The 27,469-nt window shown below is 43.8% G+C and overlaps 1 protein-coding gene across 9 annotated transcripts in view; it reads right to left on the minus strand.

The window, feature by feature from the left end:
- The window catches only part of IKZF2 (IKAROS family zinc finger 2), a 154,842-nt gene that overhangs the window by 68,193 nt on the left and 59,180 nt on the right, over positions 1-27,469 (minus strand). For 6 of the 9 annotated variants that reach the window (XM_084830087.1, XM_084830051.1, XM_084830072.1 and 3 more), the window contains exon 4: positions 6,719-6,988. In XM_084830087.1, the coding sequence (XP_084686213.1) occupies positions 6,719-6,988 (270 nt within the window). The remainder of the gene's footprint in view (positions 1-6,718; positions 6,989-27,469) is intronic. The other 3 variants (XM_084830108.1, XM_084830079.1, XM_084830101.1) reach the window with 1 other exon arrangement.

Consider the following 27,469-nt stretch of genomic DNA (forward strand, 5'->3'; position numbering starts at 1 on the left):
TCCAGGCACCGCTGTGTAGCCTGCATGCCCCATGCCCGGCCGCTCCAGTTCTCAGTCCAGGAGATGTGGAGCCTCCCAAGACTACACAGTTCTGGAAGGTGACCTAAGTCGGGTGTTGGCAGAAGGTAGAACAGGACCTGCTAGTAGATGGTGGGGTGATTTGCAGGCTATCAGCAAGGGTTTTTGACCCACAAATGCACAGTAGCAACAAAATAGCCTTTCCCACCTAAATTTGTCTCTGAAAAGAAGAAAGCCTGAAATAATCAGGAGTGGACATTTGTGTGAAAGGACTGTAAACTCAGTTCACTTCTGGTACTCAAAACAAATCGCCGGGATCAGCAGCTGCTCTGAGGCACCCTGTTCTTTAATTCTAAGTGCACACCTTCTGTACCTGGCTCTGGTTGGTGAATCTTTGGGTTCTAGTAAAAATTCTGCCGAAAGTCTGCCCACTGCTGACCTAAGAGGTACAGTCTGCTGGGCAATGCCTTAACTGCGTCAACCATTGTAATAAAATAACATGCTTGGTTATGCACCAACTGATATCTATTTAGAAACACTATTTTGTAGGGTTTGAGAGTGAAGATCTGCGGCGTAAAGCAGTTTCACAAAGGGCCGAGAAGTAATTTCAGGTGCACGCTAATATCATTCCAGAGAAGGCTAGCTAGCTAATTATGCTTCCCAACCACAATTACTGCCTGCTTAACTGCTTACTCTGTGCCTGTTTCATCACCACAAGGAAGAACTGCCTTCAGGAGACCAGGCAGGGAAGTTTTAATAAAGCGGATCTTTCTTCTCCCCCCCCCCCTTTTTTTTTCTCTCAGGCTGCTTGATGTGCCACAGGTGACTAAAGATATATGCGGGCAGGTGCAGTAACAGAACATTTTTTGTGAACTTATCTTCAAGGGGATTTTAATGCAGCAAAATAATTTTTACCCAACTCAGAAAATGATTGCTATAGCACTTTGCGTATTGAAAGCACTTCACATATGTTATCTCAGGCCTGGTCTACACATGCAGCAGAATGGGGTAGCAGAGTTCTGAGGTGGCAGAACGGACTGTACCACTTCAGACTGCAAGTTGGGGATACCATTTCTGAATGTTTCTCTACATAAAAAAAAAAACAACAACATGTCCTGCGAGTAATAAAGGTATCATATTGGGGACATAGCCCCGTGTATTCCATATCACGCAGGTTTTCTGCACATAGGGGTTTTTGAAGGTAGGGCAGGGATGGGGAACATGTGGCCCTCCAAAGTTTGATGGACTGCAGCTCCCACCAACCCTAATCAGCATAGCCAAAGGTGAGGGACGATGAGAGCTGCAGTCCAGCAACATCTAGAGGGCCACACATTAACCACCCCTGGTAGAGGGAAACATTTAAAAAAATGTGATCTCCCGCCTGCAGTTTGAAGTGGAACAGTCCATTCTACCATCTCAGAAGTCTACCACCTCATTCTGTGGCATGCATTGACTGTGCCTCAGTAATCCACATAACAATCCTGTGAAAAATATCAGTTTGATGATCCCATATTATAGATTAAGCTCAACCTTTTTTCTTTTTTGTAGAGATGGCCATCATTTGCCTTTGAAATTAAAGTAAGGGGCCTAAACATGTACAGGAAAACCCCTTTCCCTAACAAAATGAAAGTTCCATATAATAAAATAGCTAAGCAATGTCTGGGGTCAGCAAAAGTAGAGAACAAAGCTACACATCAAAAGAGAAACCATCTCTGTATGGTTGAAAACATCTGAATAGCCAATGCATCACTGCCTTTTTTCACAGAATGAACAAGCGCTATTCCTCAATATAGGAACTCTAATGGCTCTAACAAGGGCAGTGTCTTATGCAATCTCCATTTTGTTGGTCACAATGCTACTTTAGAAAAAAATGCTGAAGTGCCTACAGTGTAAAATGTCCAAATTATATCTATATTTATCAGCCAATAACATCTGAAAGTGCTCTAAAGCAAATACCTATGATTTATATCCATGGTATGTTCCATGGCAATTACTTTGCACTACTACTGTCCATTCCTTCTTTTCTTTCTTTCTTTCTTTCTTTCTTTCTTTCTTTCTCTCTCTCTCTCTCTCTCTCTCTCACACACACACACACACACACACAAGCATTCCTCATTTGCACTAGGATCCATAGTTGCACTTTGTTGAGGGCACTATTTCCTTCATATTTTCTATGATTTTAACAGTATTCTTCCATCTCTTGAAATCTGCATGGCTCTTATGTTCTTATGCTCCCTTTTCTTTTTCTAATTCTTTCATTCTTCACTGTTTCCTGTTCCTTTCTTTGGTCTACTTTTTAATTCTGAATCCTACATTATGGCCACATTTGCATAAAAATCTTAGCATTATGTCTGAAACCAGACTCCTAGCTTGTCCACTAACAAGCCAGAGTTTGAAGCCAGGGTTTTTAATTGACTTCCGGAAGCTGGCTTGTTAGAGGAACAAGAAGCTAGGATCTACATTCAGATGTAACACAAAGCTTTCTATACCTGGTAGATTCCTGGTAACTACAGCCATTCCTGCTTGCAGGAGGAGGCAGGCAGGAGCAATCAGGCAGTATGCACTAGCACATTTGCTCATGACCGAGAAGCCAGAATTCTCAACAATTCTGAATTACTGTTTTGTGCAAATGTGGACAGCTATGCCTGAGGCTATGTAGATTCATTAATCGTTTTGCATATGTCCAAGTCAAGTACAAGCCACTGTAGTACACTGGTATCCAACCCCTAATTTTTGAGAGCGAGTGTGCCACAAATTAAGGCCCAAGAGCCATTCTAGTGCATACTACAGCACATATGCAACCCCTAAAGGTAAAAGGTAAAGGTGTCCCCAACCAGTTGTGTCCGACTCTAGGGTGTGGTGCTCATCCCCGTTTCTAAGCCGAAGAGCCAGCGCTGTCCAAAGACCCTTCCGTGGTCATGTGGCCGGCATGACTGAACACCGAGGTGCACAGAATGCTGTTACCTTTCCCGCCGAGGCGGTACCTATTTATCTACTTGCAATTTCTTGCTTTCGAACTGCTAGGTTGGCAGAAGCTGGGACTGAAGACGGGAGCTCACTCCGTCACACAGCACTCGGGTCTCGAACTGCTGTCCTGCCGACCTTCCAGTCTGCAGTTCAGCGTCTTAACCACTAATCCACCGCGGCCCATTAAAGGAAAGGTTCCTCCTGTGCAAGCACCGGGTCATTACTGACCCCTAGAGGGACGCCGCTTGAGCTAGCGTTTTTGTGGCAGACTATAGCGGGGTGGTTTGCCATTGCCTTCCCCAGTCATGACTACCTTTCCCCCCAGCAAGCTGGGTCCTCATTTTACCGACCTCGGAAGGATGCAACCCCTACCAACACTCAAAAGTTTAGGAGTGGCCTTGCCTTTTATCTACTGTGTTAGGAAAAGCCAGGCAGAAGCTGAGACCTAACTATTCCATAACCAGATCTTGGACCCTTCTGCTCCTGTCCAGGTTAGGGGTTCACAAATTATGTCCAGGCTTAGTAGCCAAAAATTATTTCTACTAGCCAGTAAAAGTGCCTCTGAACATATACAGAGTGACTTTCCCTTTCCACCCAGCAAGCGACAGCCTCCCCTCTCACACAATTAAGGAGAAAGACTTCTACCACAAAATAGCAATGTCACCCATAAGCCTGAGTCCCATTTCTGAAAATTAAGCATTGTCCCCACATCCTGGCAAGCCCCAGTATAGCATATTTTCAAAACTAGTGTTTTGAAAAAAGGCTAGGAGACAGTCTTTCCTTCTCTCCCTGATTAATCCATTCTATGCTGTTCTTCCTTCCCTGAAACAGCCCCCCTTCAAAACCATCTTTCTCCTTATTGTTTTGTTTCTTATCTTAATGAATCTCCCAAGGACAAAACAAAGGGAGCTGGTCCCACCCCCTTTCTGGTGTGGAAGGGGGAATGAGAGAGAAACCAATTGCAGGCGGGACTGGGGAACGAAGAAAGGCTGAAGGAAGTAAAAGGGAAATTTGAAATTGCCTTCTCCCTTCCAGTCAGCCAATCCACAACCTTCCTGTTGTTCTTTAAAAGTCTACCTGCATTTAGAATAAAGCGCAAGGGTCATGGGAGCTTGGTGACTGGAAGGAATACGTTCTCAGAGTGCGGGATGGAGGCTGGGGTTTGCTGCTGCTGTTGGAAAGTTCCAGAAGGATAGTGCAGGAGGAGGAAAACAAGAGAGATAGATGGGGGGGAGCAGGAGCAGCTTTGAACATGGAGAGAGAGAAACAAACTGAGCATCACTGATGGAGATAAATTGAAAATAGTGTCGCAACATCTGTTCCCCACCCCACCCGAATCAGTCCACCAATGAGATCTGCAGTATTTCCAGGAAGGGAAGGGAGGGAGGGAAACTAAAAGGGAAGAAACCCTTGCAAATGCTATTCAGAACTACAGACTCTACCCTAAAAATCTACTCCTACTTTTGTTTTGTTTTCTGACAGCCTTATTTAGCTGCTGTAACTTAGCTCCTTCCCTGAGCGTGCTTGATCACCATGATCAAAAAACGTCTCGCCCCAGTCTGTTGGTGAGCAGGTTTGTTGAATGAAGGCTGATCCAGCTGCATCATAAACAATTGCTACTGCTGCTGTTTAGCAAAGTTGTTGTTTCTTATTAAAGAAATAGACAAGCTTGCTTTCCAGGTGGGGGTAACAGGGGTAGAATGAAACTCCGGAGGAAGTCCTAATTTTGCACAGTTAAAGCTAGTGCGCCAGCTGCGCCCGTTCCTTGAGATGTCTGACTTGGCCACAGTAACGCATGCCTTAGTTACATCCTGTTTGGATTGCTGTAATGCACTCTACGTGGGGCTGCCTCAGAAAAGTGTTCGGAAACTTCAGCTGGTTCAAAGAGCTCCTGCCAGACTGCTGACTGGGGCTGGTTACAGGGAGCATACAACTCCCCTGCTAAAACAGCTTCACTGGTTCCCAGTCTGTTTCCAGGCACAATTCAGTTTCTGGGCACAATTCAAAATGCTGGTCATGTCCTGTAAAGCCCTATATGGCTCAGATCCAGGTTATCTGAAAGAAGTACTCTCCCCTATGAGCCTACTAATGCCATGAGATCTTCAGGGGAGGCCCTTCTCGCGGTCCTGCCACCATCACAGGCTCGTCTGGTGGGGACACAGGTGAGGGCCTTCTTAGTGGCTGCCCCAAGGCTCTGGAACTCCCTTCCCAGGGAGGCGAGAGTGGCATTCTCCTTGGTATGCTTTTGCAGGCAGGTAAAAACTTTTTTGTTCCAGCAGGCCTTTGGGGATAGCTACTCCGGACCTGTGAGAATATGATGGATGGATACTATGGTTTATACTTCTTGTTGTCTTCTAAAATTTTGATACTTTATATAATTTTAATATTATTGATTATTGAATTATATTTTAAACGTTTGTATATTTCTATGTATAGGTTTTAACTGTGTAAGTTTTTAATGTTGTAAAGGCACCTTGAGTACCAGTATTGGGGAAAAGGCGGGATATAAATATAACAACAACAACAACAACAACAACAACAACAGTAGTAGTAGTAGTAGTAATTTTTCTGTTCAGATTATCTGAAGGAGTTCCAGCCCCTGCCTTAGAAATCAGTTCCTCCAGGTTTGGATCTACCATAGGAGAAATCTAATTATGGAACTTCCACTAGGAATGTTGATCTTTTGGGGACAGATTGAACACCTCCACTACCTTTATTTCATGTATTTTTTACACTGCAGTCCCTATAGAGTTCTGGATGAAGGCTGCAATTCTAAGCGCATGGACTTGTAAGTCAATTCCACCAACAGTAATAGGACATGCTTACATATAAGTGTGCCTCAGATGAAGCCCAGATATAGAACTCTTGGTCCAGAGACACACCCAAGCACAGATGAAACCCAGAAACACAGTGACTTTGACCAATTAACCTGGAAAAAAATATAGCAGCATGCATTCATTTAAAAGGTGCACAAAATCAAAGTCCTTAGACTCTAAGAACTTAACAAGAATCATGTGAGATTAGCTCAAGGGTTGATCTAGTCAAGCAGTGACCAGCCAGAGGCCTCTTCCAGAGTCAGGGAGATGCAGGTGCTCTGGTTTTATTTTTTTACTTGGCTACTATCTGCACTGTCAAGTTTCTTTTGTAAATATGAATATAGGTTTTCACTGAGGAAGAACAATAAACCAGATTTTTGGCTTTGTAATCTTTGAGTCTGGTATAACTGCAAGCCATCTACTACAGCTGGCCAGCGTATGCAGAGGTCTTTGAACATGGAGGCTAATAGCTGTCGACAGACCGAGCTTCCATGAAAGGTTACCACTTTTTTATACGTCCTGTGTTTTGAAGGGTGAATTTCATTTCAAGTATCCTACTTATGTCCAAGGGGTGGGGGTGGGGGTAAGAGACTTAAGAAATGGGAAGAAGGTGGGGGCTTCGTAAAGCCAATGAAAAGGGTCAGCTTTAAGGGAGCCAATTTGGAATGGCCCTTCACAACAGAAAAATGGTGATTTCTCAAATGCCTTCATTACAATGCAATAGGTAGGTCTGGAAATCTATGCTGTCTAACATGCTAGTTCTTAACTAGCCAACAGACATACATTTTGAAAGGAAAAGTTAGTCCTTACTGCAAGTGGTTATCATTGGTGAATGAAGAAAGGCAAGAGAACAGATGTCAGGTAATATCAACATCAGATGCCAAAGGCAGTCATCACGCTTTCTTTCAGCTGCTTACCAGTGTGACTCCTTTTATGTACCATAAGCACATTGGGACCAATGCAAACCATGCCACAGACGTCACATTTCAGTTTACCATTCGGAAGCCGGATTCCTCCCTCGCCTGACAGCTCCTGCATTTTTATGTTCTCCATCATCTCGTGGTTCGCAGTGAGAGGCTCTTCCAAGCTGCTCCCTTCATCATGACCTCTGATCCCATCTTCCCGCTTCAGGGGCTTCCTGTCAGAATCCTCATCATCGCTTTGCATTTCTAGCTTTATGGAATTTGCTGCAAATAAAAAATTTAAAAAGCATATTAAGAAAATTATTTTTCATTATTATTATTATTATTACTAGTATTCAGGCTTTGGGGAATGAAGTGTAGAACTGTTGCGTTGATATAAAAGATTGTTTTACTAAATTGTAAGATTGTATAATAGATATAGTTTTTTAAAATAGAATACCATTGGAGGTTGGGACATGCTGGAGTTTAAATTTCATTCTTAAGAGGTGGAGGGGGGGAGAGAGGGAGGGAAGAGGAAAGAACTTGTTTCTTTTTTCTTGACTTTCTTTCTTTCTTCCTCTCCTTTCTTTTTTCCTTTCTTTCTTCTCTTTCTGTTATTATGGTGTCCTAACTAAAATATTGTATGGATGAGAATTGAAGTATTGAGTAGGTTGTTGGTAATTTTGGTAATGTTTACAAAGATACAATAAATAAAAATATATTAAAAAAAAGAAAGAAAATTATTTTTCCTTAACACAACCAATCTCTTATAGAACAAGAGTACTGTTGTGTTAGTCTTAAAGACATATTCCAAAAATGGTTCACAAGACATCTGATCCCTGCAAGTTTTATGCAATTTGAAATGTCCTGACCTGCTATGATGGCCAGCCTATCAGGAAAAAGGAATGCAAGTCTGCAGAGTGGAACACACTGCGTGCTTAGTCATATAGGCATGCCATGAAGTGATGTGATTGGTCACTAAGATCAAGAACCTATTATTATTATTATTATTATTATTATTATTATTATTATATCATTTCTATAGCACCATTTATGTCCATGCAACTTTATAAAGACCATGTTTGACAGGTCCCTACCCCTAAGAGGCCAGTGCTGAAATCATCAAGGCATGCCAAAGCTGTGAGTAATGCAGTATTATAAGGCGACTCTGGGTCTCATGTTTGGGTTTGTAGTCCAGAGACAGGAGCAAGCCAGCATCAGCAGGCCTCAGCAAGCCCATCCCAGGCACCCAGCTGGCTTTCACCCTGCCAAAGGCATCTCATGCCACAGTGCTGCACTGCCTAGGCTGTTGTAAAAGGGTGGTATTTAATCAAGCTTCCTCAACCCCTCTGTACTACTTTTTGAATAAGTCCTTAGCCCCTAGAGACTCTCAACCCATTAATCTGCAGTTGCAGGCTTCCTTTATGCCCTTATGGGCCCTTGTAAGCCCTCTAGGGACTTCAGGGCAACCCTTTGTTGCAGCTGAGACCCACTCTCAAGGTTCAGATTAATATCTACTCCCACCCTAGGGCAGGAGACAAGGGCTGCACCGCTGACTCTCTCCTTGCCTCATTTGCCTTACCAATACCATGGGTTCAATACAATTTCATTGGGCTGATATGTCATCCAGTGACAAAGGATCATAGTGGACAAGAATCTGTTATTTCAAAATGTGAGTGGGGAAGCTGTAAAGATTAAGGAAGAAAAGGAAAGGTTCCTCCTGTGCAAGCACCGGGTCATTACTGACCCCTAGAGGGACGCTGCTTTCACTGGCGTTTTCATGGCAGACTATAGCGGGGTGGTTTGCCATTGCCTTCCCCAGTCGTGACTACCTTTCCCCCATCAAAGCTGCGTACTCATTTTACCAACCTCGGAAGGACAGAAGGCTGAGTCGACCTGAGCCAACTACCTTGAACCCAGCTTCAGCTGGGATCGAACTCAAGTCATGGGGAGGGTTTCAGTTGCAATACTGCTACCCACCACTCTGTGCCACACGAGGCTCTAAAGATTAAGCAGCGCTTCAAATAATCACCATGCTATATGATAACCACTTAGGCTCACAGTAAAATCATAAAGGAGCAAGATTATTTTTAGTACAGTGTGGCCTACTGATCCTAAGCAAATACAGGGTCCATTACTGCCAGACATCTAAGAAGCCATTGCGGCTACTAGCAGAAATATTAAATTTGGAACTAGATACGGATTGTAGTTCAGCTATACAATGGTCGCAAACTCATGGATGCAGTCAGTGCTGGCTCCAGGTCTTTGAGGGCCTTTGGATAGGGATGGATGGGTTTTGTAAAATCTGTTCATCTGCATTTCCTGGATTGTCAGGTGCCTTTTGTTCTGTCATCCGCTCATTGGCAGAATTGGATCCCCCCCCCCGCCCCGCAATTTCCACAAATCCACATTTGTGCAAATTCACACTTGTAGAAATGCATTTTGTGCAGCCAAAATGCACAAATATAAATCCCCCCATATGCACATTTTCATGCTTTTGCCTATGGGGGAAATGTGCATTTTGGGCCCATGTTGTTTTTAAATTTTATGTATTTTTCTATGACTAAACTTGCATAAAATTCCAGAAAGTAAAAAAAACCAAAAACCTTCCACAAGTCTGTGGAATCCTCGCAACTCGGGAAAAGCCAGTGAACTGTGAAGTCTGCAGGGCACAGTCATAGAAATCCAAACTCATTTGATTCTGCCGTGGATGTCTCTGACATCCCGACCCTTGGGCACGGCACCCTCAATGGCCCCCCTCCCTCCATGACTCTACCTACTCATCACCGCTGTCATTAACTGCTCTTGCTCCTCATGCTTTTTCTCATCATCTTTGCTACCTACCACTTGCTTGCTTGACAGGCAGAGAGCCAGTGAGCCAGAAGGCAGCAGCATCCACTGTTCCATTACCACTGTTGTCGGGGCCAGAGCAAGAGGCAGGGGAACAAGCAGGTTCCAGTGTTGAAGAGGAGGAGCAACTCTTGTCAGTGGGCTCCTGTTGGGGTATGGGCCCTTGGCGAGTGCCCGATGATGTCTACCCTGGATGCTGGTCCTGGATGCAGTTCCCCCATCTTTAAAAAGAGAGTTGCGGCCACCCACTCACAGGATTGCTATCAAAACAACTGGCTCCAGGTACCAAGTTTAAAAAATTCAGATGAATTCAGATGAAGCGATTTTGTGAATGGACCTCTTTGCCACTCAGAAATATAAAAAGCTATCTTATACTGAGACACAGAAAGCTGCCTTATATGGAGTCAGACCGTTGGTCCATGTAGCCCAGTACTGTGAACACTGGCTGGCAGCAATGGCTGTCCAGGGTTTCAGGCAGGAATTTTTCCAGCCCTACCTGGAGATGCTGTCAAGGATCGAACCTGTGACCTTCTGCATGCCAAGCAGTTGCTCTGCCACTGAGCTACAGCCCCCTCCCCCATAGATCATTGGTCCATCTAGCTCAGCCTTCCCCAGCTTGGTTCCCTCCAGATGCATTGGCCGTCAGCTCCCATCCCCCCAGCCAACACACCTATTGGTTCAGGATGATAGGAGTTGTAGCCAAACACATCTGGAGGCACCATATTGGGGGAAGGTTGATCTAGGTCCATACTATCTACTCTGACTGGCAAGACTTCTCCAAGCCCTCAAGGAGAGGAGCTTTCTCAACCATGCTATACCTGAGATCCGTTCAACGGGGAGGTGTCAGGGATGGAACTTGGGACCCCCTGCATGCAACACATGTTCTGTGGACCCTCCCACAGGAAATCTGTGGGGTAACCAAAATAAGAGTTTTCCTAGGCCAAAAGCTATTATTCCCTATAAACAAAAATAAGATGCACATATAGTGGAGGGTCACTGAAACCGTCAAGACTTTTCTGCTGACAGTGCTTTTTCCTGAAGTTTCCAAAAATGACTGAACTAAGCAAAGATGGTCTAGTCTAGGGTGCAATCCTATGCATGTTGAGACAGAAAAAAGGGCCTACAACTCCCAGCGTGCCCCAGCCAGCCCTTTTTTCTGTCTCAATTGTGCCCCTAACTGAGCAAAGAAATGTGTACCCAGTGAGAAGGCAAGCAAAGGCATATTTTTCTTTGCAACATACATTTGTATTTTTTATCATCTTGTTTCTTAAATAATGAAAGGCTTCATTCTCAGAAGGGCCAAACAACCTCAGAACCTGTCCATTGCAGTGGTGTGGTGCACAATGAAAGGTAGTGGGTCCAACCCTGGGTGACAACACATCTGAAAGGTACACTAGCAGCATCTTCCTTCACCTGGTATATTAAATGTTCCCTTCTGAACCCTGGCTAGAATCCAGTTAGAAAAGCCAGCAAAACAAAAGAGAGCAAGTCAGCTCTGAAATCCAAGCTTTCACACATGTAGATCATTCAAATGCAGTTCTTTAGAAGGCTCATTCCCAGGTTTGTAGAAGAAGAGGTGCTAAGTCTCACACTCCACAGCAAATCACTTTGATCCCCAAGCAAAGCTGTGCACACTGTTAAACATTTCCACCCTCCCCTTTCTCAGCCCTTACCATTGTCAGGAACCTGCCATTAGAGCTTGTTGCTGCCTGTGTGAAGATTTCCTCTCCATCTGGGAGTAAGAGAAAGAATTGCATGTCTCCAAGGAGGGGAATGCTGCTACAGTGGGGATCTCCTCAGCTCTTTACAAGTAGTCTGCAACTGAGGTAATTCCCTCTGCCTTAACATTACTTCATTCATATATACAGTATCTATATCATACACACACACACACACACACACTTACACTTGTGTATATAATTTATTTGGGGTACAACCCAGACAATGTTTAACACTTTGGGCATCAATTGATAATAATAAGGGTAATAAAGGACATTTTCGTATGTGCTTAACCACTAAGACTTCAAACCAAGTTTGGCAGGTTTATCCCAGTATTCATTTTCTTTAAGTTTAGCCAAGTACTTTATTGCACTCCTGTTTGGTTGACTTTTTAAAAAGTATTAAACCGTTGGTGCTGAGATAGTCACTAGCCCAGTGCCATACAATGAGTCTACCTCAGAGGTAGAACTTGACCCCAGCTCTGTACCTCCTGGGTGCCTGGGATTTTTCTAGTCCTGATTTTAATTTAAATAATAAGCTTCGTTCAGACAGACATTGTACTTTGATCAGATACATACATACATACATATATACATATGTACATACAATACAGAAATTTGGCATTGAAAGATATGTCAAATTCTCCTGGTGTACTTTAAAGAATTCTTCACTGAGATTCCTTCCCCCACCCCTGCCCATTGCAGAAATATAGCATCCTGCCAACTTTATTTAATTGACAATGTTGTTACAACTTTAATGATAGCTTTCTCATTGCTCACCTCTAGGCATGGCATCACTTTGAATGACCACATTTTCATAAATATAAAACAGCCACAGGCTATAAGCTACATCCCTTTTAACTCCTGAGTTGTCCTGTTTACTTCACTAGAAGCACTTTAGAATAGGTGAACTACATTGGTCATGATTGCTGGGGTGGTTGGGAGTTGCAGTCTAAACCATCTTGGAGGCACCAGGCTGAGGAGGCTACTATATAGCCAGGCTAACATTTTTCCAGTGGATACTACATAACAGCCTTCCTCAACTAGATGCTACGTAACAGCCTTCCTCAACAGATGTTTTGGTCTACAGTTCTCACCATCCCCAGCCAGGCTAATCTCCCAAGGGAGGGAGTTCCACACAGTGGGTACAGCAAGTGGCCCCTTCAGGGGCAAACAGTAGTTGGAGGAGGTGATTTTTAGTGGGAAAACCATGCTGCTGTTTTGTTTTGTTCTGTTTTGTTTTAAAAAAAGGCTTGGTTGAGACAATCACATGGCTAACATATATTCTACTCCAGGTCTCAGTGACCGGGTTCAGAAAACATGATAACCCACACTCAAGGGTTTAGTACGGGTTGAGTGTGAGTTGTCATTGAACTGTGGGTTGTTGTTGAAGGTGGGTTATCGTGTTGTCTGAACTCAGCTGTGCTAACAAACCATGGTTTGTTAACCACAAACAACCCACGGAGAGAACCCATGGTTTGTTGTTGGGTTGTGAACCGTGGGTTGTTCGTGGTTAAACCATGGTTTGTTCATGTAGCTGGATTCAGACAACATGATAACCCATGGTTCAACAACAACCCACACTCAAACCTTGAGTGTGGGTTATCATGTTGTCTGAACCTAGCCAGTGTCAAGTTGTTAACCTTCATCTAACCCATAACAGCATTCAGACACTCATTCAAGGAACTAACTGCTGTTTCTTAATCTGAGGTAAATAAAAAATAGAATTTATTGATTACATCCCACTGCAAAACCCCTACTGCCTGTATATAGATATTAAACAACATTGAGGACGAGAGAGAACCTTGCAATACCCCACAGGATAGATCCCATGGGTAAAGAAGCAATCACCCAATACTATCATCTGTTGTTGGTCCATCAGTTAGGAGTGGAACTACTGCTGAGCGCTGCCTCTGACTCCCAGCTACTGTAGCCAGCCCAGAAGCATCTAATTATCAATGGTGTCAAAAACCCACCGAGTGGTCTAAGACAGGGGCGGGCTAAATCTACTGGTCTATCTCTGAGTGATTTGCATTCTATTGGCAAGGGTTTCTGACTCCCAATTCTTTAACAACAGGAACAAATAATATTATACTGCTGAATTGAAGAAAGCTTGGGGTGGATTTGTGTGTGGAAGGACTGTGAGCTCAGTTTAGTTCTGGTAATCAAAACTCAATTCCTGGGGCTCAAAATTATTTAATTCTGAGTGTATGTTTTTTGCAACAGGCTTTGGTTGGTGGATCTTGAGGTTCTAGGGGAGAAAAAGGTACATCACACAAGTCTGAATTCTGCCTGGTCTAAGATCACTAATGGTGCAATCTTATGCATCTTTAGACAGAAAAACGTCCTACAACTCCCAGCATGCCCCATCTAGTATAGCTGGCTGGGGCATGGTGGGAGATGTACATGGGCATCCACTCACAGGGGCAAGGGGGTGCAACTCCCCCCCCCCGGACCCCAGTCATGATGTCATTCTGAGAGCAGCAACAGGGCTGCTGTTCTGCACCTGCCCCATCTGTCTCTACTTTCAGTTTCCAGTCACATGGGCAAGACTCAGGACAGGACAGGTGTTTTAGGGAAATGCAGATGGGGCTGTGAAATTGATTGTAGCAGCAGTGCAATTCATTAAAGTTTAGAACAGGTTGGTGTGTGGGGTGTGTGTGTGTGTGTGTGTATGTGTATGTGTGAGGGAGGGCAAGCGCTTTAAGAGTGCCAGGTTTAGCTCTCGCAGGAGGCCCAAGTGGAAGCTCTTCCCATCTCTCTCTCAGTGTTGGCCCTGGGGCTGAGACAGTGTGCCATGCAGCTCCACAGAGGTTAGTGTTTTCTCATGTATTGTAGAAATAAAGAAACCTCTTGCGAAGGTATCTGAATCTATTGTGTGTTGCCTGTAGAGCAGAAGGGCCATTACAGGGGTGAAGGGAGCCAAGGAAAGAACTGAGGGTTTCAGCTATGGGTGGAAGGACATTGTCTGGACACCAGGTCTACCCAATGAGAAACAACAGAGGAGTAAAATTTCTCAAGAGGCTCGATCTACCTATCTTGGTAGAGCTGGAGCCCAGGCCTTATCAATGCTCAGTAACCAGATCTACCAGAAATAGTAGACTTGTTCTCTGATGCTATTAAGGTTTTTTTTTTTTTTTAATGTGCAACCACACACAAAATGTACAGTTCAAGGAAAAGTATGCAATTCCAAAAAGAACTTTGCTATAGTTCAAAATTCAAGGCATGCAAAAGTTGTATTGTTAGCCAATGTAAAAAGTAGCAGATAACAACATGAATAAAGTGAGTAGTCCAGGCTCCTCTAGAACCCTAAAACCTGATCCAGCACACTGACTTTCCCTTCCACTGCTAAAGACACTCCCCACAGACTCTACTGCTACCCTGTGTGAGCTGCCTTCCCCAACCTGGTGCCCTTCAGATGTTTTGGACTTCAATTCCAATCAGCCCCAGCCAGCATGGCCAATGGTCCAGAATGCTGGGGTTGTAATCCAAAACATCTGGAGGGCACCGGGTTGGGGAAGGCTGTTCTAGAGATGTTCATCAGTGTTTCCAAGGTGAAGGAAATCATTCTAGGATGAGTAATGTGAAATTGTCCATGTTATAAGGCCAGTGATGCCATAAAATATAAGTTTTTAAGTTTTTAAGACAGCTGTACTGTGCACAAGCACAGTTTTTTTCCCTCTTGTTTGTGTGTGTGTGTGTGTGTTTATCTCTCACTCCAAATAAAGTTTTGTTGGAGTTCATGATGCTTCTTGAATATAACACTCTTCTGCATTAGTGCTGTTCAATTCCCAGGATCTTCTACAACTCTGTGTAGGCTTCTAAATGTCATGGAATGTGACACTAAGCAACAAAGAGCACTCACAAGGAAAGTGCACAGGTGTGTTGTAGCAGTGCGCGTGATGCATGCAAATTACAACCACAAACCACTGTGAAGCTTTTCCTTCCCCCCACCGGAAAAATTCCAGCAGACACCCATAGAGACGTAGGATGTTTTTCTATCTAAACCTGCATAGGATTGCACCCTTACAGACTTACACTCCTCCTGGAAAGCTCCAGGTGAAGATAATCCACCAGTGCCAATAAACAGGATTCTGTTTGGAATCCTGGACTGAATCTAGATTGGTACAGGTATATTACTTAAGTGTCATCCAAGAATCCCTGAAGCTGTTTAGCACAGCCGATGCAATCTCACTGCTTAAATGTGAGAGATCTGAAACTGGTCTGAAGTTGTTAAAATCAAAATAAGAATATGAAGGCTTTAAAAAAGAATTAATTGGGTGTACCATTCCAGGCAACTGGCATGTCTTCCTGTTATAAGAAGTTACAAATAATAACCACCAGAAAGGCCTGGCTACTTCTTGAATACATGGACAGACTTCCCCCAGCCAGATGGTTCCTGGCAGCCTTACCAGCTTGCCCTCGGGTCTGGTGGTGGTGCTGCTGCTGAATGCCAGGTCGGCCCAAAATAAAATCTCCCTCATCCATGATTTGATTGTGGATGAGGGGGCTGACCTGGTATGTATTACCGAAACCTGGGTGGGGGAACTGGGAGGGGTTACTCCCTCTCAGCTGTGCCCTCCTGGGTACTCAGTGCAGCACCAACACCGACTCGAGGGTCAGGTTGGGGGGGTTGCTGTGGTCTATAGGAATTCAATCCCTCTCTCCAGGCTTCCTGCTCATTCGAGTGCAGACCTTGGGTACCCGGGACAGACTAGGGATTCTATTGGTGTACCGCCCACCCCGCTGCCCATCCCTGTCAGACTCCCTGTCTGAGCTGATGGAGGTGGTCTCAGACTTGGTGTTGAGGGCCCCTAGGATGATGGTCCTGGGGGATCTCAACTTCCATGCTGAGGCCGCTGTATCTGGGGCGGCTCAGGACTTCATGGCCTCCATGACAACCATGGGGCTGTCCCAACAAGTCATCTGCCCAATGCATGTAAAAGGACACACGCTTGACCTGGTTTTCTTGACTGGGCAAGAGGATGGTGATCTGAAGGTGGAAGAATTAACATCTGTCCCTTTGTCATGGTCAGATCATTTCCTGTTGAGGTTTAGACTCTTGGCAGCCTCCCCCCTCTGCAGGGGTGGGGGACCCATTAAAATAGTCTGCCCCCGGAGGCTAAAGGATTCCATTAAGCTAAGGGCTCTGGGGAATTTCCTGCTGGCGTGGCTGGTGCTCCTGTCGAAGCCCAGGTCACTCTGTGGAATGCAGAGATGACTTAGGCAGTTGACATGATCGCGCCCAAGCGCCCTCTCCCTCTGAGCAGAGCCTGGCCAGCTCCTTGGTATACACCTGAGCTGAGGGCAATGAAGCAAGAGGGGAGACAGCTAGAACACAGATGGAGGAAAACTTGTGCTGAGTCTGACCGAGCACAGGTAAGAGCTCACTATCGAGCCTACTCTGTGGCAGTGAGCATGGCAAAGAAACAGTTCTTTTCCACCAGCATTGTATCTTCTCAGTGTCCTCCAGCAAAGATTTTCCGAATGGTTTGTGGCTTGTTACATTCTGGGCCAGGGAGAGAGACTGTGGAACCGTCGGTTGCATGCTGCGACACGTTTGCACGGAACTTTGAAGATAAAGTCACTCAGATTTGCCATGAATTGGACACCACAATTAATGCAGTTCCATTGGTAGAGGCGTTCAGAGCACCATCTGGTCCAGTTCTATTGGATGAGTTTCAGATATTGAGGCCTGACGATGTGGACAAGGTGCTTGGCCAAGTCCGATCGACCACTTGTGCGCTTTGACCCTTGCCCTTCATGGCTTATTAAATCAAATAAGGAGGGGATGTTCGGCTGGGTCCAGGAGGTTGTACATTCCTCGAGAGAGGCAGTGGTGCCAGCTGCTTTAAAAGAGGCGGTAATCAGACCACTCCTGAAAAAGCCTAACCTGGACCCAGAGGATGTTAACAATTATAGGCCAGTGGCCAACATCCCCTTCTTGGGCAAGGTGCTTGAGTGGGTGGTTGCAGGACAGCTCCAGGCACTCTTGAATGAAATGGATTATCTCGATCCATTTCAATCGGGCTTCAGGCCTGGTTTTGGAATGGAAACTGCCTTGATCGTCCTGTGGGATGACCTCTGCTGGGAGAGGGACAGGGGGAGTGCAATCCTGTTGATTCTCCTGGACCTCTCAGCGGCTTTCGATACCATCAACCATGGTATCCTTCTGGATAGGTTGTCTGGGTTGGGAGTTGGAGGCACTGCACTGCAGTGGTTCCACTCCTCAATATGCGGATGACACCCAGCTCTACCTCTCTTTCTCATCAAACCCAGGTGAGGCAGTGGCTGTTCTGAATCAGGGCCTCAGCACGGTAATGGACTGGATGAGGGCCAATAAACTGAAACTCAATCCAGACAAGACGGAGGTACTGTTAGTGGGTGGTTCGTCTGCCCGGCTAGGTGATATTCAACCTGTTCTGGAGCGGGTTGCACTCTCCCTAAAGGATCACGTTCATAGTTTGGGGATGCTCTTGGATCCAGAATGGTCACTTGAGGCACAGGTGAACTCAGTGGCACGGAGCACTTTTTATCAGCTTAGGCTGGTATACCAACTACGTCCTTATCTGGACAGAGATAGCCTAGCTACAGTTATCCATGCTCTGATAACTTCTCGTCTGGATTTCTGCAATGCGTTATATGAGGGGGTGGCTTTGAAAACAGTCCGGAAACTTCAGCTAGTCCAAAATAGGGCAGCGAGATTGTTAACAGGGACTGGCCAATGAGCCCATATTACACCAGTACTTTTCCATCTGCACTGGCTGCCAGTCCATTTCCGGGCCCGATTCAAAGTGCTGGTATTAACATTCAAAGCCCTTAACGTCTTGGGGCCAGGTTATCCAAAGGATTGCCTCCTCCCATATGTGCTTGCCCGGACCTTAAGATCTTCCTCAGCAGCCCTTCTCCGTGAGCCTCTGCCAAAGGAAGTGAGGCGGGTGGCTACTAGGAGGAGGGCCTTTTCTGTTGTGGCACCCCAGCTGTGGAATGAGCTCCCTAGTGAGGTTCGCCTGGCACCTACATTGTATTCTTTCTGGCACCAGGTGAAGACCTTGTTATATTCCCAGGCATTTTAGCATTTTAATCTGTTTTCAATCTGTATTTTAAATCCCTGCACTGCTGCTAGGTTTTATTCTGGTTGTATTGTTTACTGTGGTTTTAATGTTTTCTATATTTTATATTGTTTTATTGTGTGCTCTTTGGTTTTGATTTTTGTGAACCGCCCAGAGAGTTTCGGCTATTGGGTGGTATGGAAATGAAATAAATACATAAAATAAATAAAAATAAAAAAATAGACTAAGGTACCTTTTTACCCCTTACTTTCACCAAACCAATCTTGAAGAAACCTTGCTGGTTGAAGGCATGCCACTAGAAGTAATCATCTAAATCTCATCTCTCGGTGACTACTAATACCATTACACATTGGCCGGGCTGGGGAGGAGGGGCAGTACATTGAATCGATGCAGCGGCAGCTCATTTTCTTTAAAAGTAGAACATAGTAGCTAATTTTCTTTAAAAGCAGAATAAAATTGTGGCAGGCTTGAATGACACACACACTACTATCACTCAATTAATTGGTTAAAAGGCAAAACTAAATGCTCTTTAAATCAGCTGACAGCCTTTGTATAAATATGAAATACAGCAATAATAAAACCAGCTGGATCGTGCGTGGGATTTAGCTTGCAAGAGAAGAAGGCAGCCACCTCGGTGCTAGCTGGGTTACCAACTTTTCATCTGAAAAATCCTGCTACCTGGTCGAGTTCAGTGGGTGGAGTTTGTGCAATTCAGGCGCAGGGCCAGCATGGACAGGCGGGCAACAGAGCGAGCAGGCAAGCAGAAACTGTCAGCTTCTGACTGGAGGTAGGCCTTGTTCAGCTGGGAACTTCAGTATTCTGTGTTGACACAACATTCCCTCTCTCGATCATACACTATGAAAAGCCACTGGCCATCAGCTAACTATGATCCTGCTACTGAAAGTCCCAAGGCATCCCTGCGTTCCAAGTTCAAATCCCCTTATGCTCCTCACAGCCTTGCAGGATCACATCCCAGATGCCTGGAGCAGAAGAAGCACACGCACAGTGGCTATCTCCCCCTGCCTCCAGCAATTTTTATTTATTAATTCTTTTATTTAAAAGATTTTTAACAAGCCTTTCAAAGGGTTCCCCCCTCCCATTAAACTAAATGGGAGGGAAATTCTTTGTGCCAGGTCTGGGGCTGCGATGAAGTTGCACTGTCAATGTGGACATAACCATGGATTGAAAGGGTACCAGATACTGCATAAGTGTGTTCCTCCCTCGGGCCGCCATCTTGACCATGACTCTGCTCCCTTTCGACCATTCTGATGGTGTACCTGGGTGTTCCTCTAGTGTATCTGTCATGGTGTGCACCACGTCGCATCTGTTCTGCCAGTGTAGCAGGGCTTTTCCCAAATCCTATAACCCTTTAGCCAATGTATCTGCAATAAAAGATTGTGTCCTAAGTCTCACCCAAACTCCATGGGAATCTTGTCACTTTGTGGAACTGATATATCACAGGCAGACTTTCACAGACAAAGCAGTTAAATAAATAAATGTTCCCATCATTTTGATAGTCTCTAAGCCTAAAACTGTGTAATGTTGTAAAGTGGATTTCATTACAGAAACTGTGGGTCTAGCACAACCTAATCCTGCAAAACGGTTACATGGATATTTATACATATTGTAACACTGCCAGAGTAAATCAAGAAGGATATTCTTGTAAGGCATAGTTTTCAAATCATAGCAGAAGTGACTGAATAAAACAAACTGAATCCAGAAAGTGATAGGCTTGACAAACTTCACTGAATCATAAACAATCCCCTGGGTAAGCAGCTAGAAGCATAAAATAGCAGAGCAAATTGGGCCAGGCTTCTAACAGAATGAAACCACTACTACTACAAAACGCACTGAACATGCTAGTCTTTTTATACACAAGAAACTTAGGCTAAAAGGAAACTTATTTGGCTCAACCTGATTGCTAGGCATCATTCCTCTCCCCCTTTGTGACCCATTTTCATCCAGAGCTATTAATTACCTCTAAAACCTGCGTGACCCTTGCTATTGCACTAAACTGCTTTTAAAACTCCAAGAATACATTAACCCTTAATTTGCACCCTTTTTTGGTTTCATCCCCTACCATCACTATTTAATCAGGCCTCCTTTGAGATCATGCAGGCAGTTGTGATTGAGGGACCTAGGCCTCTTCCTGATGCTCTTCATAGTGTAGTATATACACATTTGCTTCCAACTAAAGAGATTCACATGCATACGCAGGCTTCCATATGCTTATCACTTGATGGATCAGGAAATGTGCACAAACTAACACCCATCTAACTTTGCACCAGAGCACACTGCATTGTTTTCAACAGCATTGTTAAATGGACATTCAACTATACATCCCCATTCTAATGCAACTAGTCCCATGTAAATACTTCTTTTAAAATACAAGTAACAGTTGGATTGGGGTAATTGTGTGGTTAGGCAACACGAAGATTCAAAAAAAGCTCCCTCCATTTTCAGGATAAAGGCTTTTTGCCTTTCTCCATCTCTCTTTGGGGAAATTTAAAGTTCCTTGTGACTTTAACTCTCTTTTGGCCTGCTTGTCTTCAAGCTGGGGATATGAGTAGGCCAAAAGTCAAGTCATCTGTCTTTGTTTTGTCACAGTAACCCTTGGCTCAATCACTTTTGAACTTCAGTTAGTCTACGGGTATTAAGAACCAAAGTGCTCCATGAGCAACCATAAGGGAAGCAATTCTGGGGAACAGCAGCAGAAAACTGAAATCCTGGATAGCGGGCATTTTAAAGCAGATGTTTTACTGTAGTACGAGTTGTGCAGTGTTAATCACTTTATTTCACATTTCATTCTCACGAAAAATCATTTCACAAAATTTGCAGCAGAAAATAATACAGTTAGTATTATTCTTTATGTCATACTTCTACTTTAGATGACTGGACTAGGCCCTATATCCCATTAAACTTTGAAAATATGTAAATAAATAACCATTATCAAGAACTGTTTTTGCCTATAAGTTTCAGGCTTACATTCAGATTACTCTGTCTGCAGTGACAGATGGCAATGCAAAAAATATAAAATAGTTCAGAATACAAACTTTTCTTCAGTTCCATGTGTGTCATAGTCCTTAGCACAAATAAATGGCATTGTGGTAACTCATTAAATCTATACATCTGTGTAGCAACTTGTAGTTTCTGGATATTTTCTGACATAGTGTTCAAACCAACAGCTTTTGCTCACATGTTTCTTTTCTCACAATGGCATCTTTAAGCCACAAAAAAGGCAAACAAAAGCAAAACCATACAGTAAATATTTCTGAATTGCTCATACGGAGTATTTGGCATTCATCTCCTCTGCTTTTCTTTAAAGATAATATGCCTAGCAGCAATTATGTCCTCATTAATCTGAATGTTTAGTTGAAGAAATCTTTACTTTTAAAAATCACACAAATCAATGATATACCTAGCCTAGAGAACAGAATTCTAATACTGTACTAACTTATTTGACCAACCTAGCAGCAATTAAAATAATTCAGAGTATGCACATTTCAGACAGATCAGCATGGCTGTATATGTTCAGATGGGGCCTCCACAATTGAGAAAGCAAAGAACTTGGAGTACAATCAAACCAACACTTTCAAGCCCAGTTGAATTCATGGGAGGGCCAGGCATAGTGAAAACTGTCTTTATCCAGGCAAAGTCCCATCCAACCTATCTTAGCATCTTTCCTGGTAAGCTGCCTAACTGACCCTGGAGCTTAAAGATACATCACAGCCTAAGGACCCTTTCAACCTGTGGTCATTACGGCTCACTATATAGGGTAGTAGAACAAAGGATGCCCAGTTCCTGCTGAAATAATTGAAACTTAACTGTGCCTTGCTTTAGCTGGATTGTGCTCCTGATTCTTTTAAAACTGGACCATGAAATATGAATACTGACCGACATTCCCTTGCTGTTTATGCTCTGTCTATCACACCCTTCAGTCTGAACAGCTACCCAAGCTATCTTGTATAGCACCTTTAGAGTTCTGACTGGTTCTGACTGACACCTGGAGCAGATTCATCACCCCACAGACATCAGAGCCACCAGCCTCCACTGGGTGAGCCCTTCCCCTCACTCCCTTTGATGGGTAGGCCATGAATCTGGCTAACTACTATCATTTTCTCGTCTTCCATCTCCGAACAGCCAGCTTGAGCTGTGACTGATATGGAGCTATTTTAGGTAGACCCAAGGACTCGGACTCTCAACACCCCCATGCCATATCACAAACTGCTTCTGAAAGTCCCCTTAGTTTCAAAAGCAGCTCACCATGCAATCTGCGTGGGTTATAGGAAGAGAAACAGAACTGAAATTCCCCCCCCCCCGACACATGGAATAAGTTCTTTGTTGGCTGGCCATGAAAAGCAATTTCATGTCTCTTGCACAACATGAAAATCAACATATAGTGACTCAGCAATATGACCTAGTACACCCCCCTGAGACATTTTGTTATCATCCAAAAGTACAGGATAGGTGCTCCGGGGGCAATAATTAGTACAAGAAATTCCAAATATGGGATCATGTAGAAATACAGCTTGTCTTGCTTCCCACTGCATAAAACTCATTTTTATACCCTCTGCTTTACTGAATTGGGACCTCTCAATAAATGTGTGTCATCTCAGTTATAATCTGCCCTCATTTACAACAGAGCCACCAGAGCAGGAAAGTCCCAAACAGAAATACATAGGCTTTAGGAGGCAAAGTTCCAGAGAACAGTTTATGAAAGAATACATGATGCTTATGCATTTTGCCTCCCTTTTTGCTCAGTTAACAAATTTATATGGCTCAGTCTTTAGGAAGATTTATTTTCTTCCTAACTTAACACCCAGAACAGTTTAGAAACCGAAAGAATGATCTGCCAAAACTCAGAATTAAAAAAGCACCATGAAATTATAGCGTATGTCATGCCCCCATTGGAGGAATCATCCTCAGAGAAGGAGTTAGAGCTCCCAGAGATGGAGAACACCACAGAACAGCCCATGCTAGAAGACCAGGAGAAGCTTGAGACCTTGGGGCAGATGGCCACAGGTCTATCCCTCCAACAGGCTGGGACATTCTACCTCTGAAGCAGAGGAGGAGTGACCCCTGAGAACATAATTGCCTCAAGTGGCAGGCCAGTAGGGCTCCTTTGAGAAGGAGCACTCGATTACAGAGGAGGACTCCTCAAGAGGAAGTTTCCTCAGGAGCAAGGCCCTCCTCCCTAGTATGATTGTTGCCACAGCTGAGCCCTGGGTCGGGCTCAGGAAGCTCTGGCTATGTACGCCTTCAGTTTCAGCCTAGCCACGCTGGAACAATTTGGCCCTACCAACTCCAGTGCCTTGTATCCTTGGCTTTGCCTTGTGATTGAACCTCTGTGCTACTGACCCTTGGACTCCTGCTTGACTCTGCTTCTTGGACTGTGTATTGTGTCATATTTGGCTGCTCATCAGACCTCTCTCTTGGAACTCTCCCTCTTGTCTGGTAAAACTGTGCCTTTGACCATCACTTGTTTATTGACTTGCCCTTGGATTGCCCCTTAGTTTACCCTAATGTAGGGCCTGATTGATTGATTGATTGATTGATTGATTGATTGATTTATTTATTTATTTATTTATTTCTATACCGCCCAATAGCCGAAGCTCTCTGATCCAGCCATAGCAAGGACAGTATGCAAGAGAAGCATGGTTTGTTAACAGAGCAAGAGATGAGGCAATCTAGATAACATCTGCAAATTGCAGCCAGTTCCAGGCACAATGTCTGTGACTCATGGAAGGTTGATCAGACCCAAGAAGTTAATATAGGGACCTCTGACCAGTCAGGTTGGAGGTAAGCAGTGCCGGCTCCAGATTTCTGAGGGCCTTTGGGCAAGAGTGAGTCTGTCTTTTCACCACCATTGTCTCCAGCTACTAATGCTCCTCCTCTTTCTCATCATTGCTACCATTTGCTTGCTTGACAGGAAGAGAGCCAGTGAACAAGTAGGCGGTGGCATCTGTTCCTCTTCTTTCTCACCACCTCTGTTGTCTGGGCCAGAGCGAGAGGCAGGGGAACAAGCAGGTTGCAACGGTGAAAAGGAGGATGAAGTCTGGGGGAATTTTGTCAGAGGACTTCTGCTGGGTTGTGGGCCTTTGGCAGGTGTCCAACTATGCCTACCCTTGATGCCAGCCCTGGTGGCAAGAAAGCCATCAGAAGCTCAAATAAAAAAGACAATGATGATACACTACGCTGTACCTACTGAAGAGAACATGGAATGTCCAGGTCCTAAACGTGTGGATGCCATTACCTTATTTTGTCATGAATAAAATATGGTTTTGAATATACTTTTATTTCAATCTATTTTAAGTGTTTTAGGTATATTTGTGCTAACAAAAAAGATGGAGATGCCTTGAAGAGACAGCTCAAAGAAGATAGTATGTGGAAGAGCTATATGGCATTACTTACTGTTTTACTAGAAATATATATAGATTATTCTGCCAGAACAGGGAATAAGACTATAAGAGCATTACAGAAGCAGCATGTATAATGAGAGAGCAGAGGGGAGTCCTGTTTCTTGGCATCAATTGATTGAACTAAAATGAGGATAGGATGCTGCAAGGGTTAGGGTGCTTGTTTGGGATTCTAGCATTATCTTGCCATTCTTTGCATGAAGTTGGATAGAACTGAAATGCTTGGAAATCATACAACTTCCTTAAGTTAATTCTGATATGCAGCTCTTATGATAAACTGGAATGCCTAGGTACATATTTCAAAATTAAAATTTCTGAAATTTGAAATCTAAACAATGTATTTCAAATACTGATAGAAAAACTTGGAAGGCAAAAGCCTTTTTCTATCTTATGAAACCCATGCTTGAAATCCAAAAGTCAACATTCAACTGCTTATAATTTCACTTTTAATGTTTGAGGAATTTGGCTACCTTCTGAGTGTGAAAGGGAGACAAATACGCTTTAATGGGAAAGGTAAAGCAGGGCTTGGATGGTTGATCCCTGTTAGAACTGTTGAGTTTGTGGGAAAGAGAATAATGAAAATCATTGTTGAAACATAGGACAATTGAAATATAGAATACTCTACATTCAAGACAAGATATAGATATTAATGTTTGCACATTTCCCACATATTTGCATTTTCCATTTTTTAAAAAAAGTTACAGACTGGCACAGATGGCAGAAGGAAATATGGCAAAATAAGCAAAAGCAAAATTGTGCAGAGGAATATGGTTGAAGGCCATGCGGGTGAAACATGTCACTACAGACTCTCTGCATGAGTTTTTGCCAACCATCATCATCTATTTATTTATTCATTAAAAAATACAACTCCATCACCTTGAGCAATGAAAATGTGCCGTTATAAATAAAACCAAGAGTTTCCAAAGTATCTAAATTCTATGTCAAAAATACTAGATTACTGGCAAAAAGCTACATTTGCATGCAAGGTATCATAAGAATTGACCAGGCCTTGATGGCATGCTACAGAGCATGGTCCTTGGCATCAGAATGGCAACCTCCAAAACCTCCTTCAGGGAGCAAGCTTCCAGTTCTCCTCTTCTTTACATTTCTGACTATTTTGGGAGCTGCCATTCTTTCCTTTTTGCCTCCACTCCTTCAGCATTTTTACAAAAGGAAATGGGAAATCCAGGTTACCTCGCCATTACCAAGTAATGGGGAAACTACTTTCCTATCAATCTGTAATACGACATTGCCTTATACAGACAGAGCCAGACCACTGGTCCATCTGTTGCCGATTCTGGCAGCAACATTTCAAGCTCTCTTTTCCCAGCCCTGCTACTCGAGATCTGGTTTTGAACTGAAGCTGCTGAGAGACTGAACCTAGGACCTTCCGTATGTGCCATAGCATTGAGTTGTGGACCCTCCCAAATATGAAGTATCTGTTTCAGTCTAGTGAAAATGACACAGAGATGGAGCAATGCCCAATTTCTATTACATTCTTTTCTAATCTCTTTGGCCTTAACAGAACAGAATTTGATCTAACAGATGAAAGAGTTATTTTTCAGGAATGCAGCTGTTTAGGAGCAGATACTAGGAAAAATGTCACTAGGAAACAGAATACACAATTGCCTGAGGTGGTGTGCAAAGAGTTTTGGAGAATTTCTTCAACGTTTTCCTGGTTGAAACCAGTTTGCCTGGGGATGGGCCAGTTGAACTGCTGCTTACTCTGTTGTTTTCCCCGCTTTCCAGATTCTGGTATGATTTTTCTTTAACTCCAGGTTACAACTGGGATCAACTAGCAAAATCCAGCCAATACAGAAATTCTCCCTTCACGTTCCCTAGAATCAACATGCTAAGAGGAACAACAGATTGGTTATTTTAAAATGCTTCTATGATACTTCCCAGTCTGTATCTAAGAAACAAACAGGTGCTCTCAAATATAATAGTCCGAAGCAGTAGCAAATGCCTTTTTCAAGATCCTATTCTACTTGCTCTCTGTGCTAAAAATGCAAATTCTAGAAAACCCTGACCTTATAAAAGGAGATTGTCTAAAGCAGTCAAAGTTTTACGCATTTTCGGAGGGGGGAATGTGTATTCTTTAAAAAAAAAAAAAAAGGGATAAGAAACAGAAAGACTAGTCCAGCCCTCCCAACAAGGCAGCCTCCAGATGTGTTGACTACAACTTCCATCATCCTCAAGTATGTGGCATGCTTACTGGGGGTGATGGGAGTTGTAGTCAAAACCATCTGGAGGGCGCCAGGCTGGAGAGGGCTGGACTAGTCCATTAAGAAGCCAGAGCATACTGCTTCTTACATAGGCTTTCGGATGATCATGATTTCTTTTTAAGCGAATCGATAAAATACTCTGCGGGTGGGAGAGATGTTCCTGGAAAGGGCTAAAAAGTTCTGGGTTTTTATTTTGGGGGTGAGGGGCAGGGGGAATTCCACAAAAGAGCTACCAAAGTCTGAGTTCAGTGTTTCATTGTAGTGCACCAGTGGTCATGCTTCTTGTATAAGAGCTTCCCATAGCCCCTGTCTATTCCCTCTTAAGATCAGACTCAAGTAGTTTAAACAAACATCACACATTTCTCTGGAAAGATATTTTAAACAACATACAGAGGGTCCAGACCACAGCTATCAGTGGCTTAGGTAGAGTAAATGCTTTGCGGGTCAGGACCTCAGTAGATTGCCACTGGGAAAGGAAGGTATC

Source organism: Heloderma suspectum, chromosome 1 (assembly GCF_057233095.1).
Source record: "Heloderma suspectum isolate Gila_16-S chromosome 1, 16-S_ref, whole genome shotgun sequence".
In the NCBI taxonomy this organism is placed as follows: Eukaryota; Metazoa; Chordata; class Lepidosauria; order Squamata; family Helodermatidae; genus Heloderma; species Heloderma suspectum.